We start from the raw sequence: 22,617 nt of genomic DNA, 5'->3' as shown, positions 1-22,617 counted from the left end.
ACTACAGGTTCAGACTCATATATCTACCAAGTTTTGCAGAAAAATATTGAACGGTTTTTGAGTTATGCTCCAGAAATGAAGCTCGCCCCCACCATTCGACTAACACCAAAATGTTCCATGGAAAAACAAAAAATATAAAAATGCCAGAACTCTGTAAACAGCAAAAGGCACAACTATAGATTGAGATCATTACATCTATCAAGTTTGGTCTAAAACTATTAAACGGTTTCTGAGTTATGCTCCAGAAACAAAACGATTATGGACGGTAGGATGGACAGACGAGGCGTCGACCATATTCCCCCCCGTATTACATGCCGGGGGGATAATAAGCCATCATAACTAGATACAGTTGGCCACACGAAAAACAATTCGAGGATATATTCATTGTTTATTTGGTGAAAATATGGCAATGAAGGCATTTTACACTTTATACAAGCTCTTGTATATTTACATTCAGTTCCAGACCTGGGTTGTGCTGAAGTGTCCCCTTGACTAGATGCTCTGATGCATGTCACTATGGCATCAGGACACACCCCTCCAATATTATCATATTGTCACAGTATCAACCAGTTTATGTTCAACTTAATTCTCCTCAACTTTTGACTGGACTTGGTGGTTTGTTTCGTGTTGCTATAGTTTAGAAGATATGTGGATGTGTTCCAGCACTCACCGCCATATCAACAAATACATCAAAGTGCCATCCACGGCAATTCACGACAACCACAGTTATGAAGCCTCTGATGAGGTGATCAACTCGATGAAATAGATACTGGAATGGGTAAAAGACTCAAACATACAATTTAAAGCAAATTTGTATTCAGTCTTGTAAGGATGACTATGCACTGACGTGATATTGAGGTAAGTAGTAACTCATCATTGTGGAGACAGTATACACACCAGGAAATATCTTCAGCAGCATCCTGCTACCTTGTCATCACTAGAGCTGTTTGTTCTCACACACTCTTGTTCTAGCAACATCTCATCCAAAATTAGAATGAAGCTGTTCAGAACAAGCATCTTTCCCACTCTCTCAACTACGATGCACTTGTGGCAACCTCCCCCCAACTGAGACCATGAGGCTGTTCTAACCACCTCCCCAACTCACTGAAACTATCAGGCTTTGCCACTCTGTCCACTGAGTACTGCCAAGTGAGGATGCCCTAACCTCACTCATCAACCTTATAGTAAATCTGGTCTAGCTACATCAGTAAACACTAAACAGTATATGAATATATCTCGAAGTCTAGGTAAATATAAATCCACAGCCCAATCTTCTTTATGAAAACAATAAATAAATGTAATGGCTATTAACTTGTATGTGTAAACATTCGTTACCTGTGAGGATGCCAAGATGTTATCCAAACATACTGATGAGGTTGGCATCAGTATATCAACAGTCCTCAGCTAGCCTCTGAATAGACACTTGTATCTACAGTACTCAGCTAGCCTCTGATGAGATACTAGTATCTACAGTACTCAGCTAGCCTCTGATGAGATACTAGTATCTACAGTACTCAGCAGGCATTTCTAGGTGATATTTAATAGGACTGAGAAAGGTGTGACAGTGTGAGAGGAACACTACCGCCCCTTCACATCACCACACTAGTATTAACATGTATTTACAGTTTTCTGTAAAATGTCTGAAAAATTACTTCGATTTCTTTCTATGTTTAACTGTACAAAACTCAAAATATAACAGACAAGCCCTTTCCATTACTCAGCGTGTCAATTCAAAAGATAAGTTTCCCCATCTGTATGACCCCTGACCCCAGCTGTATGACCCCTTTCTTCCTGCAACATGTACTCTTCTGACATGAACCCTTGTGACATTGTCCTTGACCCCTGGCTATATGATCCCTGACCTGCTGCTCCTTGGCCCTTGACACCAATATGTCATAATTCACTACGTCCAGACACTTGTGTTACCTTCTGTCTCAGAGCAAGTTCAGGCCTGCTGAAGTCTCGGACTTAGTAAATGTTTTTGCCAGTGACAATGGTGATGTCAAGATAGTTCATGAAACGAACTCATTTCAGAAATGATTCAACAGTAGCATATCAACACAGCTGATAAACTGGTGATCACTAGTAGAGCTTCGTCATGTTATTGTAAAGCCAAAATGACTCCATCACACAATGAATATTCCCCGATCATATAGCTATTCCATCTTGGTTTTGGCTTGGGTGAGTTTAGGTTGGTCCACGTATTCACTGCCAAACGCAAACATGACAGTCAAGGCAATCACAGAGGCAGCTCCCCAGAAAAACACGTACATCACTTGTTCACTGAAGTGTTCTGTAACAAGAATGATGACAGAAATGAGACACTTCCAGATGTTTTCTGTTACTGATGGAACAGGAATCAGATAATCCAGTGACTAACATAAGTATCGATCAACACATCTGAAGTATCAACTAAGTCAGTGAGTTTGACCACGTGGTGAGCTCTTCATGCAGTTTCTACTCATCCCAGGCAAAGCTTGGTAGCTCAAGTATGCTGCCCAGAAGTACACGTGCCTCAAACAGACCTTTGTGGAGCTTTATTGGAATCTTTAGACTAAATATAGCACAGACTTACATATCAGATCATTATTGATGGCACTACTGTCGTGGCCAGAAATTACCATCTGGCAGTAAGATGACACAGTCATAGGAAGTACTTTCCATTCAGCAGTAAGATGCCAATAAAATTATTGGGGCAATCAGTACGTACCATCTGACAGTCAGATGCCAATGGCATTATTGTTGTAGGCACTATGTACCATCTGACAGTGGGATGCCTATGACATTATTGCTGGAGGCAGTATGTACCATCTGACAGTGGGATGCTAATGACATCATTGTTGTAGGCAGTATGTACCATCTGACAGTGGGATGGATGCCTATGACATCATTGTTGTAGGCAGTATGTACCATCTGACAGTGGGATGCTAATGACATCATTGTTGTAAGCAGTATGTACCATCTGACAGTGGGATGCCTATGACATTATTGCTGGAGGCAGTATGTACCATCTGACAGTGGGATGCCTATGACATTATTGTTGTAGGCAGTATGTACCATCTGATAATGGGATGCCTATGACATTATTGTTGTAGGCAGTACGTACCATCTGATAATGGGATGCTAATGACATCATTGCTGTAGGCAGTATGTACCATCTGACAGTGGGATGCCTATGACATTATTGCTGGAGGCAGTATGTACCATCTGACAGTGGGATGCTAATGACATCATTGTTGTAGGCAGTACGTACCATCTGACAGTGGGATGCCTATGACATTATTGTTGTAGGCAGTACGTACCATCTGATAATGGGATGCTAATGACATCATTGTTGTAGGCAGTATGTACCATCTGACAGTGGGATGCCAATGACATCATTGTTGTAGGCAGTATGTACCATCTGACAGTGGGATGCCTATGACATTATTGTTGTAGGCAGTATGTACCATCTGATAATGGGATGCTAATGACATCATTGTTGTAGGCACTATGTACCATCTGACAGTGGGATGCCTATGACATTATTGCTGGAGGCAGTATGTACCATCTGACAGTGGGATGCTAATGACATCATTGTTGTAGGCAGTACGTACCATCTGATAATGGGATGCCTATGACATTATTGTTGTAGGGCAGTACGTACCATCTGATAATGGGATGCCTATGACATTATTGTTGTAGGGCAGTACGTACCATCTGATAATGGGATGCCTATGACATTATTGTTGTAGGCAGTACGTATCATCTGATAATGGGATGCCTATGACATTATTGTTGTAGGGCAGTACTTACCATCTGATAATGGGATGCCTATGACATTATTGTTGTAGGCAGTACGTACCATCTGATAATGGGATGCCTATGACATTATTGTTGTAGGGCAGTACGTACCATCTGATAATGGGATGCCTATGGCATTATTGTTGTAGGGCAGTACGTACCATCTGATAATGGGATGCCTATGACATTATTGTTGTAGGCAGTACGTATCATCTGATAATGGGATGCCTATGACATTATTGTTGTAGGGCAGTACTTACCATCTGATAATGGGATGCCTATGACATTATTGTTGTAGGCAGTACGTACCATCTGATAATGGGATGCCTATGACATTATTGTTGTAGGGCAGTACTTACCATCTGATAATGGGATGCCTATGACATTATTGTTGTAGGCAGTACGTATCATCTGATAATGGGATGCCTATGACATTATTGTTGTAGGGCAGTACTTACCATCTGGCAGTAAGATGCTGATGACAAACATCGCCATGGCAACCAAAAATATCACAGGTATCTATAACAAGAGGAGCAGCAGTTAGCCTTGGGTTCAAAGGTGAATGAATGAGTGAGTTTTACATTACACTAAGGATTTTCCAGTTCTATGGCAAAAGTCTGGAAACAATCGAGCCTGGAACAGACAATCCAGTGATCAAAAGCATGGGCATCGATCTTATTCAAGTCAGCAAGAGTGACCACCTGATTCTGTTCGTTGCCACATACGAGTAGCATGGGTTACTGAAGATGAATTCTAACCCGACCCATGATGGGTACAACATATTGTCAACTTACAGCATAAAACTTCCAGTCCCGCTCCACCGTGAGTGGAGATGCTGTGGTCAGGCCCTCAGTCTCCTCCACCTGATAGTTGCCTAGGAACAGGTCTATGGCATCCTGTAACATCATCATCATCATCGTCATCATCATCATCAACAACAACAACGACTCACTACTACACCAACATATCATTTTAATCACCACCACACTCAAACCTGCTTGGCTGAGGATTTTCAATGAGTAACTGTTTACAGACACACTGATGATAAAGAGCATTTTTGACTGCCCTGGGTAAGCACATTTCATTTCTGATCACATTGCTTTGCATAACCTTGGAATGACACAAGACACACCCTTACACCTGTGAAGATTCAGGTTGAATTTGGCAGCAACCCACAGGTGCATGTTAGAGTCGACTATCAGGACTGTGTAGTCAGGATCGCTGACTGGTTGATACATGACGTGGTACCCCAATTGCGTAGATTGATGATCACCATTTTGATCACTGGATTGTCGGGTCCATACTTGATTATTTACAAACAGCTGCCATTTAGCTTAAATACTGCTGAGAGTGGTGTTAAACAAACTTAAGCAAACAAAACAAAATCACACCACCTCATGTTTCTGGTATCTTGCAGTTTTTCCTTTTGAGAAGAAGATCTAACAAATGTTCTCTATATGTAATCAACATCATCCCAGATGAAACCTCAATTTGCTGCTTTGTATAACAACTCTTTTTCACCAAATATTGGACTGTCATGCACCTCAGAAGGAACATAGTACAGGATGTCCCTGGTACAATTAACTTGTTCATGAAACTAAACGTCAAAGACATGAAGCAGAACATAGGTGGCAAACATCTCAACTTGAGAAACATCGTCAAATGTATGAATCTCAGAGAAATATTTTTTGCAAGATCATCCGAGATCAGAAGTGTTTGTACAGTAAACATAAAATTATAGAGTGTGTGGGAAAACCTACAGAACTTCACAATTTCATGTCTTTTAAGATATGCTGTTTGTGCCAAGGAAGGGCATCCACTGACAAGCTGTTGGACAGTCTGTAACACAGCTATGTGGTGAAAAACTGTAACGAGGGTCAAGCTACCTGAAGAGTGTCACGTATGCTTGGACGGATTACTGAAGCTAACAAGTGTGTGTGTGTTTTTGCTGACGATGGACAGTCTTGATAGATGACCATCAGTCTAAAGAAGTAGTTCATGTACTAACTTGTGAAGGATCACGACCAGATACTTCAGCCTGGGGCTATGGGCCAAGTGTTGGCAACCAGCTGTGACAAACAACTTAAAGATGTTGGTAAGACATCCCACTACGGTGCCTGACTGAAAATGTGATGATAGGGTCATGAACTGGGTCAGTGGGCTCAAAGTAGGATGCAAACTTCTGCCCATAAAAACAACGGTTTTTCTGAGGAGGGGAGAGAGGCAGGAGATGGCAGCAGGGTACACGACTGAGGCACAACCAACAACCTCTCCAGAAGCCCACAGCAGAAAAGGTCCCGAGCAAGACTTAGGGTCAGGGTCAGAGCCAGAACCATCGCCTGTTATCCTGTACATTCTCCTTAAAATAAAAGTAGCCTGGATTGACAAAGCATGTCGTGTTACAAGCCTCTGTAAATTCATTGCAAAGACGACATTTTATATTGATATTTTCTTTCAGAATCACATTCTGGCGATTGCAAGTGGGAAGTGACTGGTCCTGAGCAGCAAAAAGGATTACTATTATTTCTAATTTTACTGAACAGAACAAACCTGAAGTCCTTTACATCCACAATATATTAACAGTCGACATGCCAAAAGATGATGGAAGAAGACAGAAAACACAGTAGGAAGCATCTTTCATGTCTGGATGACATGAAAGTTTCTAAAGCTGAATGATGACTAAACAGAGTTGTTTGTCATGCCCTAAGCAAACCTTGACAGGGATCAATCTGCCACAGCTCCAAACTGGTGATCACACAATACCAGAAGTGCCAGGAATGTGGGGGTTATCTTGACTCGTCACTCAGTCTGGAGACCCATATCAACAAGATGCCATACCACCACATCAGAAACACTGCACTGATAAGGAGGCACCTTGATGTGGATACAACATGGGCTGTAGTCCAAGCCTCACCTACATCCAGGACAGACTATAACTCACTGCTGTATGACCGTCCAGAACAACTTATAAGTAAGCTCCCAAAAGCCCAACCTACTGCTGAAAGAATCATCACTAGAACAGTGAAGTGGGATCATATCAGACTAGTGCTTCAAGGCTTTCACTGGATCCGTGTCCACCACAGGATCCAATACAAGATCCTTGTTCTTGTTTTCAAATGTCTGAAGAGTCTTGCTCCATCACATCAATCTAGCATGACTCAAAACCTAAGAACTAGTCCGTCAGTTAAGATCAACTGAACAGAATCTACTTGCTGTGCATAGACTAAGGCAAACATTTAGATGTATCTTTAGGTAAAGCATGTCCATTTCTCGGGAACAGATTACCTCTTCACCCAAGATCACAATAACAGCTCTCTGCATTCAAGGCCAAGCTATAGACTCACATATAGAAAAGCCTTTAAACTGTAACTGCTGGTGTAGGTGTTTTCCTGAAACGTATGATGTATCTGTAGCAGTTCTCACCTGTCGGAAACCATCCTGGAAGTTGTTGCGGAAGTACCTGATAGCGGAGTTCCATCCATCCATCATCAGCCCCATTGTGGTCCTTTTCCCTGTCCTGGACAGGAGAAACACATTCATCATGTCACCAGCCCACATACTTTATTGTATTCACTGTTTTTCCCAGTTACTAGAAAGTATGAGGTATATTGCCAAATTCTTCATAACTGCTTGTTACCTGGTGAAATCCGTCTTCAAAGCCCCCGTTCCAGCATACTGCTTGGAGAGCGTGTCTGCATTGTCAGCCCACACTGAAACAAGGGAGGTAACTACATCAGGATGTTCTTATCATTCAAACATTACCGCTTTCTGTGCCATTGCATTACTTGCTTTTCTACATCAGAAGTATTTGGCAGCAGTGATGTGTTCTACCTCTATGGTACATCATCAAAAGCTTGATACGCTGTGCCCTAGAAACTGGTCACAACACTCACCATTCTTGAAGACAGAGTCAAACTGACATTTCTCCGGGATCCGTTCTCCCTGAGCAAGGATTCCCAATCTCTGAAACCAAAATTTTGATTCTACAAAGATTCTATCATAGCATGTATTTTGTAGAATGACAGGCACTTCCACTCTTAATGTATGCTGCACTCATAGCCAGCATAATATCCACTTGCTGCAAGTATTGTATCAACTAGCTACAAGCATAAGGTCATCTTGTTGCATGTATATTGTCCTACCTGAAGCTGGTCAAGCAGGTTATCTTTAGCTAGCAGACTCTGGACAACGTTGGTACGGTCGAGGCAGTCCATGCAGTTGGTTCTGAACACACCCTGTTGTGATGACAGCACACTACCGTCCTTCCCATGCATGAAGTACCTGCAACAGGGACATGAAGTACCTGCAACATGGACATGAAGTACCTGCAACTGGGACATGAAGTACCTGCAACAGGGACATGAAGTACCTGCAACAGGGACATGAAGTACCTGCAGCAGGGACATGAAGTACCTGCAGCAGGGACATGAAGTACCTGCAGCAGGGACATGAAGTACCTGCAACAGGGACATGAAGTACGTGACAAACTGTGGTACGTTCAAATCTTTACAGATGCTGAGACTGACTGAATATCTATCCATTCCTGTACACAATGTATGGTCATCTCCCCGAGACTGCTTGTTGTACTGAAATAGGATTCATTCGATGTAAGGCACCTACCCAAACTGTCCTCTCTCCTCCGCCAGCTTGTCTGTGAGTATTGACAGGCGATCCCATCTCATCTTGCTGCACTCCTTGTGGAAGTCAAATGACTCGTACCTGCAGTCAGAGATAGAGATACAGGGTATACATGGCACAACCAGATGACATACCTGGTATGCGGAGTTCTACATAAATGGGACATCAAGTACGCTTGCTCTGTGATGCATCAATATTACCAAATATCTTAATAGACTCACTTAAAAAGTTCTGTGTTCTTGTCATCTTGATTTTTTAGGGCCAGTGAGATTTCTGGACACCTGACAACACTGGATGTTGCAAAGGAGTTAGTGCTTGTACTGTAAACCTATAACTGGCCAACAAAACCTGGCAGTCTGGTCTAGAATTGCATGATGTACGAAACTAAACATGTCATTGCATTTAGCAAGGTATGTATGTGAATAGACCTGATGGCTTTGCCTTGTTATGATGTGTCAGATGTGACAGCATTGTTTGTTTCTTTAAGGTATTTCTTTGAGTTTTGATTTACATTTCTGACAACTTGCTGGAAGAGGGCATTTCCTTCTCAAACTATGCCCACAGGAAAAGCTGCCAGGACAAGCAAGTTGAGAAAATACATAGGAATGTAATTCGGACAATCCTGTAGAGACTGGTGATTCTTTAAAGAGAGTCCTCTTTGGGGAACTTATAAACATATTTTTATCCATTAACTCATTAAGGCCCACAGATGCGTATGTGCAGCAAATTAATTAGCTTCTCACAGCTAGAGCCGGGTATGGGCGGTAATACAAAGCATCTCTTATTCAGCAAGAGCCGGACATGTTCGTCAGCAGAAAGTACCTCTCATTCAGCGAGAGACTCGCATGTGTGTTTTACATTATAAATTCGTACTATACCAATTATTTCAATCAATTTAGTAGTACTGATCAAAGACGAGCTTTGCTTACGAGAGCGGTTATCAGTGTTAATCAGAAGTATTGAAGTGTTTTGATAACAATTGCTACCAATGTCATGGGCTTATACAGGTAAATGAACACATGTCTGCGAGAAAGGGCACTATGAGATGTTGTTACAGGAGGTAAGTGTTCGCTACGCGTCATTGGAAGTGAATACTAAAACACTACCTAACAAAAATAAAACAAGATGCGAAATGACAAGGACATACAAAGCATTCAGAGTAGAATACTTTGAATTTACGTTGTAACAGTTTACGTAATGAATCGTAGACGTAAATAGCAATACTTTCTTAAACCCATGTTCGTATAGATTTGAAATAAACCAAGTTATTAATTTAGACATAATTCAGTTGCGACTATTGATTTTTCATAATTTTGAAGTTGATCATGTTACATAATCAAAAATGAAGTGATAAATCTTGCATCGACTCATAATATATAAATTACACATGAACCATACAAATTGTGTTCAAGTTGTTAAAAGTTTCATGTTGATTGGAAACGTGATCTTTCAATGCAATTTACATAAGCATTGTGTTTGTATTTGATCTCTGTAATTACCTAGTCCAGTGTAATTATCTTGTGTATCATGTCTCTACTGACCCATCGTCAATAAAAGCAGGATAATACATCAGTTACGGAAGTGATACTCATGCGTATAATCATTCAACCAGACATCAGTAATGAGATATTTGAACAGCCTCTGGCAGAATGCATGTCCAGTTACGCCCTTGTTGACACTTTTGTCCAAGGACAAGTGTAAAACAAACTAATGCGCTGTTATATCATTGGACAACCTGTTTTATGGGGTCACGACCATTATCGATCTTCTGAACCTCGTTTGCATTCAAAATAAATATAGGCATGCTCATCTTCAAAAATATTGGGGAGAGGGGGATTCAACTGCAAGTGTATACATTATAATAAATCAGTGTCGGGTCACTTTTGCAATTCTATAATACATGTATTTCAATTAGGATATTAATTCGTAGCAATGTGCAGATTATATTTAAATGTTCAGCAAGCCAATATGTTTGATGTACTACTAGTGTGCACTAAATACTATCTCTACTCAATGGTTGGATTGGGTTATCCGATGTACTAATGATCGGATTGTAGCGCTTTGAGAGCTTTGGAGGAAAAATAGACTTGCCAAAGTGCTTGTTAGTCCTGTGTGTACATTTCGTACATCCTCACGATTGTGTATGTTAACGGTACACAAACTTTTTCATGACAGCTAGAGTTGATAAAGCCGAGATCCAGCAGATCAGTTGGTCAACGATCTAGCAAATAATCAATCTGTATCAAAGCTGTCAAGTGACCAAACATGCTCCTTCAGGAATTTAGCCCACGCCCCATCACCTGTCATTTCCTCTGTGACAGGTATCTCATGATATGATTGGTCAAAGATAACAAATCAGCCACTATACTGAACAGTTGACATACAAAACGTTCTAGTCGGGAACTTTGATGACGCCACATCCCATGACCCATTGTCTTATATATGTGCAAGAAATAATACTATTATATACAATATGTATACATGTATGTTTGTATGATAATGTGTTTTCTGCATTACGTCTTGAGGAACCAAAGTGACAAACTGTGAATCTGCTCCATGTAAGTCACGGACTATCGTATTGGTAATTTCCTTAAAATATTCGGTATGCACTAGCAATGTATCAGTGAAAACACCTCTTTCATAGAAGATTATTAAGCATGTACATAACTTCTTCTTTACTGCCTTTGACATAGATGTTTTGTATAATTTACCCTCACAAAATATGAGGGACAATTTGTATGTCTCATGTCATACATACAAAGAATACATACATATGGTAGGAAAATAAATATATACACACCACCAAAGGTCTACAAGAGAAAGTGCAATAAAATTAGGTAAAACATTACATATATAATATATATTCACGCCTGCTTTCTTTCAACATATATCTTTACAACACAATTAAACAATTAAACAATCAGGACTTGCTCATATGATGAGAGAGTTTCCTGTAATCTCTGAAACCTGCCAGGGATATCAGGCGTGAATAGCCCTAAATAGTCTTGCCACAGCCAGCCAGGCAATCAGCACGGGGCTCCAGGTGTTGAGCAGTGAAGTGGCTCTTGGGCTTAATGAGTTAAACATTCCTATAACAGTTGTAACCATATTTTGATTAATAATATTTACAAAACAAAAATCTTCTGTTGTCTTGTTCGACCACCCTCTTGGGCCCTTGGGTGAGCCCCCACACCCAAGACAGGGTAACTCTTACTTTTCAACGTAACTCACTTTCCATGCCTGATGTCCGTCCACAATTGCAAGGGAGGAATCTACCACTCTGGATTCTCAAGACGCTTCTGTAACTCGCAGAGGGGGACCACAGTCTCAGACAACTCATGGATAGAAACTGGTCACAACAGATGATCGTTATCATAACAGTATGCTACAAAAGACGATCGCTATCGCAACAGTATGCTACAAAAGACGATCGCTATCGCAACAGTATGCTACAAAAGACGATCGTTATCGCAACAGTATGCTACAAAAGACGATCGTTATCGCAACAGTATGCTACAAAAGACGATCGTTATCGCAACAGTATGCTACAAAAGACTATCATTATCGCAACAGGGAGTCACCCCTCCTCTCCAGGAGGAGCCACTGAAGAGTGTAGAACACATCTTGTAGGGCAAGGAGAAGAGTTTCTGATGGCATGTGCATGAACCATGGTGTTGAGATAACAGGGAAGATCCTGTCGAAGTTGGCCTGCCGTGCACAAACCACGGTGCTGAGATAACAGGGAAGAGCCTGTTGAAGTTGACCTGCCGTGCACAAACCACGGTGTTGAGATAACAGGGAAGAGCCTGTTGAAGTTGGTCTGCAGTGCACAAACCACAGGCCTGCCTGAAGAGTTGCTGAAGCTTGTCTAATCCTAACCTGAAGCAAGATTCACTGGGACCAACCCCTGGGTTGTCAGAACCTCCCAAGAGCCTAAGCTCAGGTTAGAATGACCCTCTGAGGTTGGGTTGAGCCCTGAGTCAAAAATCAGGTAGAACCCTCCCCCAACTAATGCGCTGGATTCACCCCTAACTACGAAAGCCCGGAACTGCAGTATCGATAAGGGACATTACTGATGACGTCTGCTGCTCCAAAAAAGCATATTGATGTTTGAACATGTGCATTAGGTGCAGCAGGCAGAGTATATGTCGGCCTTCTTACCAACAACTTTAGCTTTCATAGCATCAGCCTCCAAAGGGGATGAGGAGGCAGTAGAGGCTTTTGTGTGGTTTCTTTGAGGGAAGGTCCCACCTACCCATTGTGCTGTTCTTACACTTCAAAAGTGAGCAGTAGGTAAGAGTGAGTGAGTGAGTGAGTGAGTTTAGTTTTACGCCGCACTCAGCAATATTCCAGCTATATGGCGGCGGTCTGTAAATAATCGAGTCTGGACCAGACAATCCAGTGATCAACAACATGAGCATCGATCTGCGTAATTGGGAACCGATGACATGTGTCAACCAAGTCAGCGAGCCTGACCACCCGATCCCGTTAGTCGCCTTTTACGACAAGCTGAGTCGCCTTTTATGGCAGGCATGGGTTGCTGAAGGCCTATTCTACCCCGGGACCTTCACGGGTCCAGTAGGTAAGAAACAGACATAACACAACAGTAATGAATACACAGGCAATAGAAAAAATTGTAATGCATGACAACTAAGCACAACTATGGTACTGAAGATGCCATGACTGTACCTCCATCTTACAATGCAAGTATAAAGTGAAGGATAATGGAAAAAAATGTGAAATATTCCTGTGTGATAAAAGAAATAATTTGTGTGTCTTGTGGCACTAGACCAAATGTAATAATGAATAAAAACATTCAATACGTGACCTTCTAAGCATATATAAAAGCCACTTCAGCAAGTTACACAAGCTATAAATGACAAGTCACAATTGAAGCTTAAAATATAAAAGGCTATTAATGTAAAAATTCAAAATCTTACCCAACATGAAAAGCTTTGTACTGAGAAATGGCACAGTATAGGCATGCGATATGTCCGCCATCTTCCAAGCCACATGGTAAGAAAACAGGGGCTGGTGCAAATGTTATAACATTGAATAGAAACTATTACCAAAGAAAAATATTAGAAACGGTCTAAGCTATTGCCCAAGCATGCAGTAATTGTACCCAATCATCTTGGAACTGAAGCCATAATGGAAGCATATGCACGTCTACACTTGGTAACAACAGCCTGGAGTTCCCAGGTTGAAAGTTAGAGTTCCCTTGTCTTGGCTATGGGGTCTATCAGGGGTACTGCAGGGGTGGTCGCACAACACAAAAACAGGTGTTTTGCTTTGGAAACTAGTTTTATTCAAAATACAGTTGCAACTATCATAGGAATTTCTAATGCAGATAAAATGTTTTTCAGTAACCCACGTAACTCTTCTGAAAAAGAGTTTGTATGTTTCAATATACATGCTGTATTTGCTACAGGTGTACCTGATATTTGAGTTCTGGGAGTTGACCACTGTCTGGGCAAAAGCTTGTTCCATCTGAAGCTCATAGCCTTTCTGGTTGACCTGAAGAAGACAAATCTAACATCAACTTTCCTGGACCCCACACAATGGACTGCCATATACAACCACTGAGAGAACACCACTAGTGTGGAGAACTGGCTACATATAGACACTAGTGTAGAGAACAGGTCACATATTGGCACTAGTGTAGAGAAGTGGTTACATGTAAACACTAGTGTGGAGAACTGATTACATATAACCACTATTGTAGAGAACTGGTTACATGTAAACACTAGTGTGGAGAACTGATTACATATAACCACTATTGTAGAGAACTGGTTACATGTAAACACTAGTGTAGAGAACTGGTTACATATAATCACTATTGTAGAGAACTGGTTACATATAACCACTATTGTAGAGAACTGATTACATATAGACACTATTGTAGAGAACTGGTTACATGTAAACACTAGTGTAGAGAACTGATTACATATAACCACTATTGTAGAGAACTGGTTACATGTAAACACTAGTGTAGAGAACCGATTACACATAACCACTATTGTAGAGAACTGATTACATACAACCACTATTGTAGAGAACTGGTTACATATAAACACTATTGTAGAGAACTGGTTACATATAACCACTATTGTAGAGAACTGGTTACATATAACCACTATTGTAGAGAACTGGTTACATATAACCACTATTGTAGAGAACTGATTACATATAACCACTAGTGTAGAGAACTGGTTACATATAAACACTAGTGTAGAGAACCGGTTACATATAACCACTATTGTAGAGAACCGGTTACATATAACCACTATTGTAGAGAACCGATTACATATAACCACTATTGTAGAGAACTGGTTACATATAACCACTATTGTAGAGAACTGGTTACATATAACCACTATTGTAGAGAACTGATTACATATAACCACTATTGTAGAGAACCGATTACACATAACCACTATTGTAGAGAACTGGTTACATATAACCACTAGTGTAGAGAACTGGTTACATATAACCACTATTGTAGAGAACTGGTTACATATAACCACTATTGTAGAGAACTGATTACATATAACCACTATTGTAGAGAACTGGTTACATATAACCACTAGTGTAGAGAACTGGTTACGTATAACCACTATTGCAGAGAACTGGTTACATGTAAACACTATTGTAGAGAACCGATTACACATAACCACTATTGTAGAGAACTGGTTACATATAACCACTATTGTAGAGAACTGGTTACATATAACCACTATTGTAGAGAACTGATTACATATAGCCACTATTGTAGAGAACCGGTTACATATAACCACTAGTGTAGAGAACTGGTTACATATAACCACTATTGTAGAGAACCGGTTACATATAACCACTATTGTAGAGAACCGATTACACATAACCACTATTGTAGAGAACTGGTTACATATAACCACTAGTGTAGAGAACTGGTTACATATAACCACTATTGTAGAGAACCGGTTACATATAACCACTATTGTAGAGAACTGGTTACATATAACCACTATTGTAGAGAACTGGTTACATATAACCACTATTGTAGAGAACTGATTACATATAACCACTATTGTAGAGAACTGGTTACATATAACCACTATTGTAGAGAACTGGTTACATATAACCACTATTGTAGAGAACTGATTACATATAACCACTATTGTAGAGAACTGGTTACATATAACCACTAGTGTAGAGAACCGGTTACATATAACCACTATTGTAGAGAACTGATTACATATAACCACTATTGCAGAGAACTGGTTACATATAAACATTCACTTACTAGATTAATTAGTACTTGTTTTCCATAGTTGTAAATCTGATCATCAAAGTGCCGCTGGAAACCATCCATCTATAAATCAATGAAACTGAATCAATATTTGTTAATTATCTACTAAATCTGCCAAAATTACACAGAAGAAAAACAAGAAATTATCTTTAACTTGGTGGCAGGAGAGACTCCTGCAGACAGCATTTGTAAAATATTATCTCGTTGGAGCTACTTCCATGAAATCAACAAGTAGACATTATCTCATTGGAGCTACTTCCATGAAATCAACAAGTAGACATTATCTCGTTGGAGCTACTTCCATGAAATCAACAAGTAGACATTATCTCGTTGGAGCTACTTCCATGAAATCAACAAGTAGACATTATCTCGTTGGAGCTACTTCCATGAAATCAACAAGTAGACATTGATCATGCTACACCAGATGTCACCAGGCATCTGTAAACCCGATATCTGCATACACAGAATCTGTAAACTCAGTATCTGTAAATCAGGTATCTGTAAACCCTGCATCTGTAAACCTGGTATCTGTAAACACAGATACCTGATTTACAGATACTGAGTTTACAGATTCTGTGTTTGCAGATATCGGGTTTACAGATGCCTGGTTTACAGATACTGGGTTTGCAGATACCTGGTTTACAGATTCTGTGTATGCAGATATCGGGTTTACAGATGCGGGGTTTACAGATAAAGGGTTTACAGATACCTGGTTTACAGTTACTGGGTTTACAGATTCTGTGTTTGCAGATATCAGGTTTACAGATGCGGGGTTTACAGATGCCTGGTATACAGGTACCGGGTTTACAAATACTGGGTTTACAGATGCCAGGCTTACAGACACAGAGTTTACATATACAGGTTTTACAGATACTGGTTTACAGATACCAGGTTTGCGGACCACAATTACTGATACCAGGTTTACAGACACCAGGTTTATGGATACCAGGTTTACAAATACAATGTTTACAGATACTTGGTATACATATACCATGTTTACAGATACTTGGATTAGAAACGCCAGGTCTACAGATGCCATTTGTGTGGATACCAGGTTTACATATACCAGGTTTAAAGATACTTGGTTTATGCATACCAGGTTTAAAGATACTTGGTCTACAGATGCCAGGTCTACAGATGCTGGCTTTACTTTCTTTCATAAAGTTTATGTTGAGATAAGTAAAATGGTATGATACCTGATTACCACAGAAACATGTCATATTAAATGTCTCAAAATATATAGGTGGCATGACCACTCAAAGGTGCATATTATTTGTTAATTGTTATGACATACCACATACCTTCCCAGTTTAATTCCTCTGAAGCATTATCATCTCAGCTGATATCCCTGTTCCCCAGTCCAACCCCAACTGTCACTTGTGACACCCATCCCTGGTTTTGCTTCTGAGACAACCTGTTCTATCTGTATCTTTCCAAAGTGACAGAGAGACAAGGCAGCTACAAGTTTAATAGTTTCCACATGAAAGTCGTTATACTTTATGCCAGCTATTGTTTATAATGAAGCCGAGTATAATTTCAAAATGGGCATTTAAAAAGTGTCCTATGTAATACAATACCATCCCACACTACATTGCACTAAGCTATGGTCTGTTCCAAATAAGTCCCTTTGGACTTGGAAAATAACCACATTACTCATTTCTGCTTTAGTCTCTCCTCAGAAAGCCCTTGTTTCAAGTTTAGTTAGATCAAACGTAGTTCAACAAATATTACACAATTTCACATCTCAACTATAGCCCGTTTGGCACAAAAGCGAACCGATGAACTGCAATGTAACTCGAAAACGAATAAGCATAACATCCTCAATGAAACGCTGATCATAATCAAAACATCATCCCAACTCTGTGAGGTTTTTGCAGAATTTTTGTCCTAATAATAAAAAGTTGTTTAACAAAGTATCATCAAAATATTGACATAGTTCACTGTTTATTCTGAGTGGGGAGTGCAGAGAAAGGCACAGCCAGGTGTCCGAGAGGCACACACACAAGTGCCAAGAAAGTTATTTATTCATTAACCTGTGCTGTGCTTTCTGCATGCTTTCTCACACACCTGGCAGGTGATTTCCACTGAAAATCAACATTAATGGAACAACAGATTTACATGATTAATGGCACTGTTTATGACAGGCAGCGGCATCCGCTTCAGATTGGGTTTCTGGCTCCAGAACAGTGGGATGGAGCCCCGAGTCTGAAAACACAGTAAAACACAGTCAAAAGTTTAACACATACTAAGACCATGACACCTTCGGTAACATCAGTGTGAGAATCTGGCAATATGGTGGTATTGTGTCTAATTACTCCTGTACGTACGCTTCAGGGTTGCTTGTTTCAGTAGAAAAATATTAGTAAATGTTACCCATAATCTTATAGATGGTATCGATTTTCAAAAGTCAGTCTTGATCACAGTTTCTGATGAGTTTCATTCAAGTAATTTAGAGGCATCTAGCAGTTGCCTGTAAAATGACATGAAGCCCCTCTGTACCTTTGTGAAAACACTGGACAAACTCCACAACTGGCCATCCACAGGCAAAATACAACATACACTTTACACTGGTCCTACAGATATGACAAACAGCATAACTCTTACACTGGTCATACAGATATGATAAACAGCATAACTCTTACACTGGTCATACAGATATGACAAACAGCATAACTCTTACACTGGTCATACAGATATGATAAACAGCATAACTCTTACACTGGCCATGCAGATATGATAAGCAACGTAACCCTTACACTGGCCATGCAGATATGATAAGGAGCGTAACCCTTACACTGGCCATGCAGATATGATAAGCAGCGTAACCCTTACACTGGCCATGCAGATATGATAAGCAGCGTAACTCTTACACTGGCCATGCAGATATGATAAGCAGCGTAACCCTTACACTGGCCATGCAGATATGATAAGCAGCGTAACTCTTACACTGGCCATGCAGATATGATCAGCAGCGTAACCCTTACACTGGCCATGCAGATATGATAAGCAACGTAGCCCTTACACTGGCCATGCAGATATGATAAGCAGCGTAAACCCTTACACTGGCCATGCAGATATGATAAGCAGCGTAACCCTTACACTGGCCATGCAGATATGATAAGCAGCGTAACCCTTACACTGGCCATGCAGATATGATAAGCAACGTAACCCTTACACTGGCCATGCAGATATGATAAGCAACGTGACCCTTACACTGGCCATGCAGATATGATAAGCAGCGTAACCCTTACACTGGCTATGCAGATATGATAAGGAGCGTAACCCTTACACTGGCCTTACAGATATGATAAGCAGCGTAAACCCTTACACTGGCGATACAGATATGATAAGCAACGTAACCCTTACACTGGCCATGCAGATATGATAAGGAGTGTAACCCTTACACTGGCCATGCAGATATGATAAGCAGCGTAAACCCTTACACTGGCCATACAGATATGACAAGCAGCGTAAACCCTTACACTGGCCATACAGATATGATAAGCAACGTAACCCTTACACTGGCCATGCAGATATGATAAGGAGTGTAACCCTTACACTGGCCATGCAGATATGATAAGGAGCGTAACCCTTACACTGGTCATACAGATATGATAAACACTGTAACTTTTACACTGGTCCTATAGACATGATAAACACTGTAACGTTTACACTGTTCCTATAGACATGATAAACAATGTAATTCATACACTGGTCCTATAGACATGATAAACACTGTAACTTTTACACTGGTCCTATAGATATGATAAACACTATAACTTTTACACTGGTCCTATAGACATGATAAACACTGTAACGTTTACACTGTTCCTATAGACATGATAAACAATGTAATTCATACACTGGTCCTATAGACATGATAAACACTGTAACTTTTACACTGGTCCTATAGATATGATAAACACTGTAACCCATACACTGGTCCTATAGACATGGTAAACACTGTAACCCATACACTGGTCATACAGATATGATAAACACTGTAACTTTCACACTGGTCCTATAGATATGATAAACACTGTAACTCATACACAGGTCCTATAGACATATGTTAATCAATACAACCGTAACACTAGTCATACAGACATGGTAACACACCTGTACAAAAGAGCATCTGATGCCATCATATTGCACAATTTGTTCTGTTTCAACGAAGTTGGCAACCTGGCCTTCCGTGTCTACTCCTCGAACATAGAACCTGGTCCCAGCCCGATATATACATCTGCGGGAAATGAGGATGTAGTCAAAGTTCTTGTTATTGATGCTGGTGCTGTTAATGCTGATGACTGGCAAGTTCAGGAAACAAGGCTCACACACTTAGGCTAGATCTTAACTGTGATGAGGGAGGTAGGCTGGTGTGAGTGTACTGTGTGTATTGATGATGTCTGGTGTGAGTGTACTGTATGTATTGATGATGTCTGGTGTAAGTGTACAGTGTGTATTGATGATGTCTGGTGTGAGTGTACTGTGTGTATTGATGATGTCTGGTGTAATGTACTGTGTACTGACGATGTCTGGTGTGAGTGTACTGTGTGTACTGACAGTGTCTGGTGTGAGTGTACTGTGTGTATTGATGATGTCTGGTGTGAGTACTGTGTGTACTGACGACATCTGGTGTAAATGTACTGTGTACTGACGATGTCTGGTATGAGTGTATTGTGTGTATTGATGATGTCTGGTGTGAGTGTACTGTGTGTATTGATGATGTCTGGTGTGAGCGTACTGTGTGTATTGATGATGTCTGGTGTGAGTGTACTGTGTGTATTGATGATGTCTGGTGTGAGTGTACTGTGTGTATTGATGATGTCTGGTGTGAGTGTACTGTGTGTATTGATGTCTGGCGTGAGCATACTCTTGGTGCTGCTGGTGTGTGGTGTGAGCGTACTGTGTGTATTGATGATGTTTGATGTGAGTGTACTGTGGGTGCTGATGATGTCTGGTGTGAGCGTACTGTGTGTATTGATGATGTCTGGTGTGAGTGTACTGTGTGTATTGATGATGTCTGGTGTGAGTGTACTGTGTGTATTGATGATGTCTGGTGTGAGTGTACTGTGTGTATTGATGTCTGGCGTGAGCATACTCTTGGTGATGACAGCGTGTGGTGTGAGCGTACTGTGTGTATTGATGATGTTTGGTGTCAGCATACTGTGTGTATTGATGATGTCTGGTGTGAGCGTACTGTGTGTATTGATGATGTCTGATGTGAGCGTACTGTGGGTGCTGACGGTGTGTGGTGTGAACATACTCTGTGCTGACGGTGTGTGGTGTGAGTGTACTGTGTGTATTGATGACGTCTGGTGTGAGCATACTGTGTGTGTTGATGTCTGATGTGAGCGTACTGTAGGTGCTGACGGTGTGTGGTGTGAGCGTAACTGTGGGTGCTGACGGTGTGTGGTGTGAGTGTACTGTGGGTGCTGACGGTGTGTGGTGTGAGCGTAACTGTGTGTATTGATGATGTGTGGTGTGAGTGTACTGTGGGTGCTGACGGTGTGTGGTGTGAGTGTACTGTGTGTACAGTTAAGGATACAGCCGTGCACCATGGGCAGGCAGTACTGTCCCAGCTCCGGTTGCTGTGCCAACTCTCGCAGAATATGGCCATTCCACACAAATCTCTGGTCAGCCTGCCAATGAAAACACAAAAGAATTCTTGAAATCACCTACACAGTAACTTAGAAAATTTGGAAGTCTTAAATGTTTTTCTTTCAACACAGAATAAATGTTCTCCTGGTCTTGAGTAAGACCTGAAAGGAGGACTTTCACAAAGACAGCTGTAGCAGTATGGACTTTATTTCCAACAGCTGTTGAGTTAAAGAGCTTAACACACACTTACAACAGCTGTTGAGTTAAAGAGCTTAACACAGACTTACAACAGCTGTTGAGTTAAAGAGCTTAACACAGACTTACAACAGCTGTTGAGTTAAAGAGCTTAACACACACTTACAACAGCTGTTGAGGTAAAGAGCTTACCAGAGGTAAAGAGCTTAACACAGACTTACAACAGCTGTTGAAATAAAGAGCTTAACACAGACTTACAACAGCTGTTGAAATAAAGAGCTTAACACAGACTTACAGCAGCTGTTGAGTTAGGGAGCTTAACACACACTTACAACAGCTGTTGAGGTAAAGAGCTTACCAGAGGTAAAGAGCTTAACACAGACTTACAACAGCTGTTGAGATAAAGAGCTTAACACAGACTTACAACAGCTGTTGAGTTAGGGAGCTTAACATAGACCTACAACAGCTATAGAGTTAAGGACTTTAACATATACTTACAAAAGCTGTGCAGGTAAGGACCTTAACATAGACTAAAGTTCAACTGAAGTTAAGGTCAACTGATGTATGAGCAGAGGTGTACAGACATCAAGGACATATGGTGTACGTGTACAGACATCAAGGACATATGGAGTATGACTGGAGATGTACAGACATCAAGGACATATGGTGTATGACTGGAGGTGTACAGAGATCAAGGACATATGGTGTATGTGTACAGAGATCAAGGACATATGGTGTATGACTGGAGGTGTACAGACATCAAGGACATAAGGTGTATCAGTAGAGGTGTACAGACATCAAGGACATATGGGGTATGTGTACAGACATCAAGGACATATGGTGTATGAGCAGAGGTGTACAGACATAAAGGACATATGGTGTATGACTGGAGGTGTACAGACATCAAGGACATATGGTGTATGTGTACAGACATCAAGGACATATGGAGTATGACTGGAGGTGTACAGACATCAAGGACATATGGTGTATGACTGGAGGTGTACAGAGATCAAGGACATAAGGTGTATCAGTAGAGGTGTACAGAGATCAAGGACATATGTTGTATGTGTACAGAGATCAAGGACATATGGTGTATGACTGGAGGTGTA

General features: G+C 40.8%; 1 protein-coding gene across 1 annotated transcript in view; it reads right to left on the bottom strand.

Annotated features, from left to right (window-relative positions):
• Nucleotides 1-374: 374 nt before the first annotated feature.
• LOC137257336 (phosphatidylinositol-3-phosphatase SAC1-like) overlaps nucleotides 375-22,617 on the bottom strand; it is a 42,541-nt gene continuing 20,298 nt past the window's right edge. The window contains exons 6-18 of the mRNA XM_067794637.1: nucleotides 21,261-21,354; nucleotides 19,832-20,019; nucleotides 17,831-17,917; nucleotides 15,707-15,775; nucleotides 13,859-13,938; nucleotides 8,404-8,502; nucleotides 7,926-8,064; nucleotides 7,677-7,746; nucleotides 7,421-7,493; nucleotides 7,207-7,300; nucleotides 4,578-4,679; nucleotides 4,242-4,302; nucleotides 375-2,293 (exon numbers count right to left, since the gene is read on the bottom strand). Of these exons, the coding sequence (XP_067650738.1) occupies nucleotides 2,157-2,293; nucleotides 4,242-4,302; nucleotides 4,578-4,679; nucleotides 7,207-7,300; nucleotides 7,421-7,493; nucleotides 7,677-7,746; nucleotides 7,926-8,064; nucleotides 8,404-8,502; nucleotides 13,859-13,938; nucleotides 15,707-15,775; nucleotides 17,831-17,917; nucleotides 19,832-20,019; nucleotides 21,261-21,354 (1,293 nt within the window). The 3' untranslated portion in view covers nucleotides 375-2,156. The remainder of the gene's footprint in view (nucleotides 2,294-4,241; nucleotides 4,303-4,577; nucleotides 4,680-7,206; nucleotides 7,301-7,420; nucleotides 7,494-7,676; nucleotides 7,747-7,925; nucleotides 8,065-8,403; nucleotides 8,503-13,858; nucleotides 13,939-15,706; nucleotides 15,776-17,830; nucleotides 17,918-19,831; nucleotides 20,020-21,260; nucleotides 21,355-22,617) is intronic.

This window comes from Haliotis asinina, chromosome 12 (assembly GCF_037392515.1).
Source record: "Haliotis asinina isolate JCU_RB_2024 chromosome 12, JCU_Hal_asi_v2, whole genome shotgun sequence".
Taxonomy (NCBI): domain Eukaryota; kingdom Metazoa; phylum Mollusca; class Gastropoda; order Lepetellida; family Haliotidae; genus Haliotis; species Haliotis asinina.
Note: the sequence above shows the minus strand (reverse complement) of the source record. Positions and strands in the feature narration are given on the sequence as shown.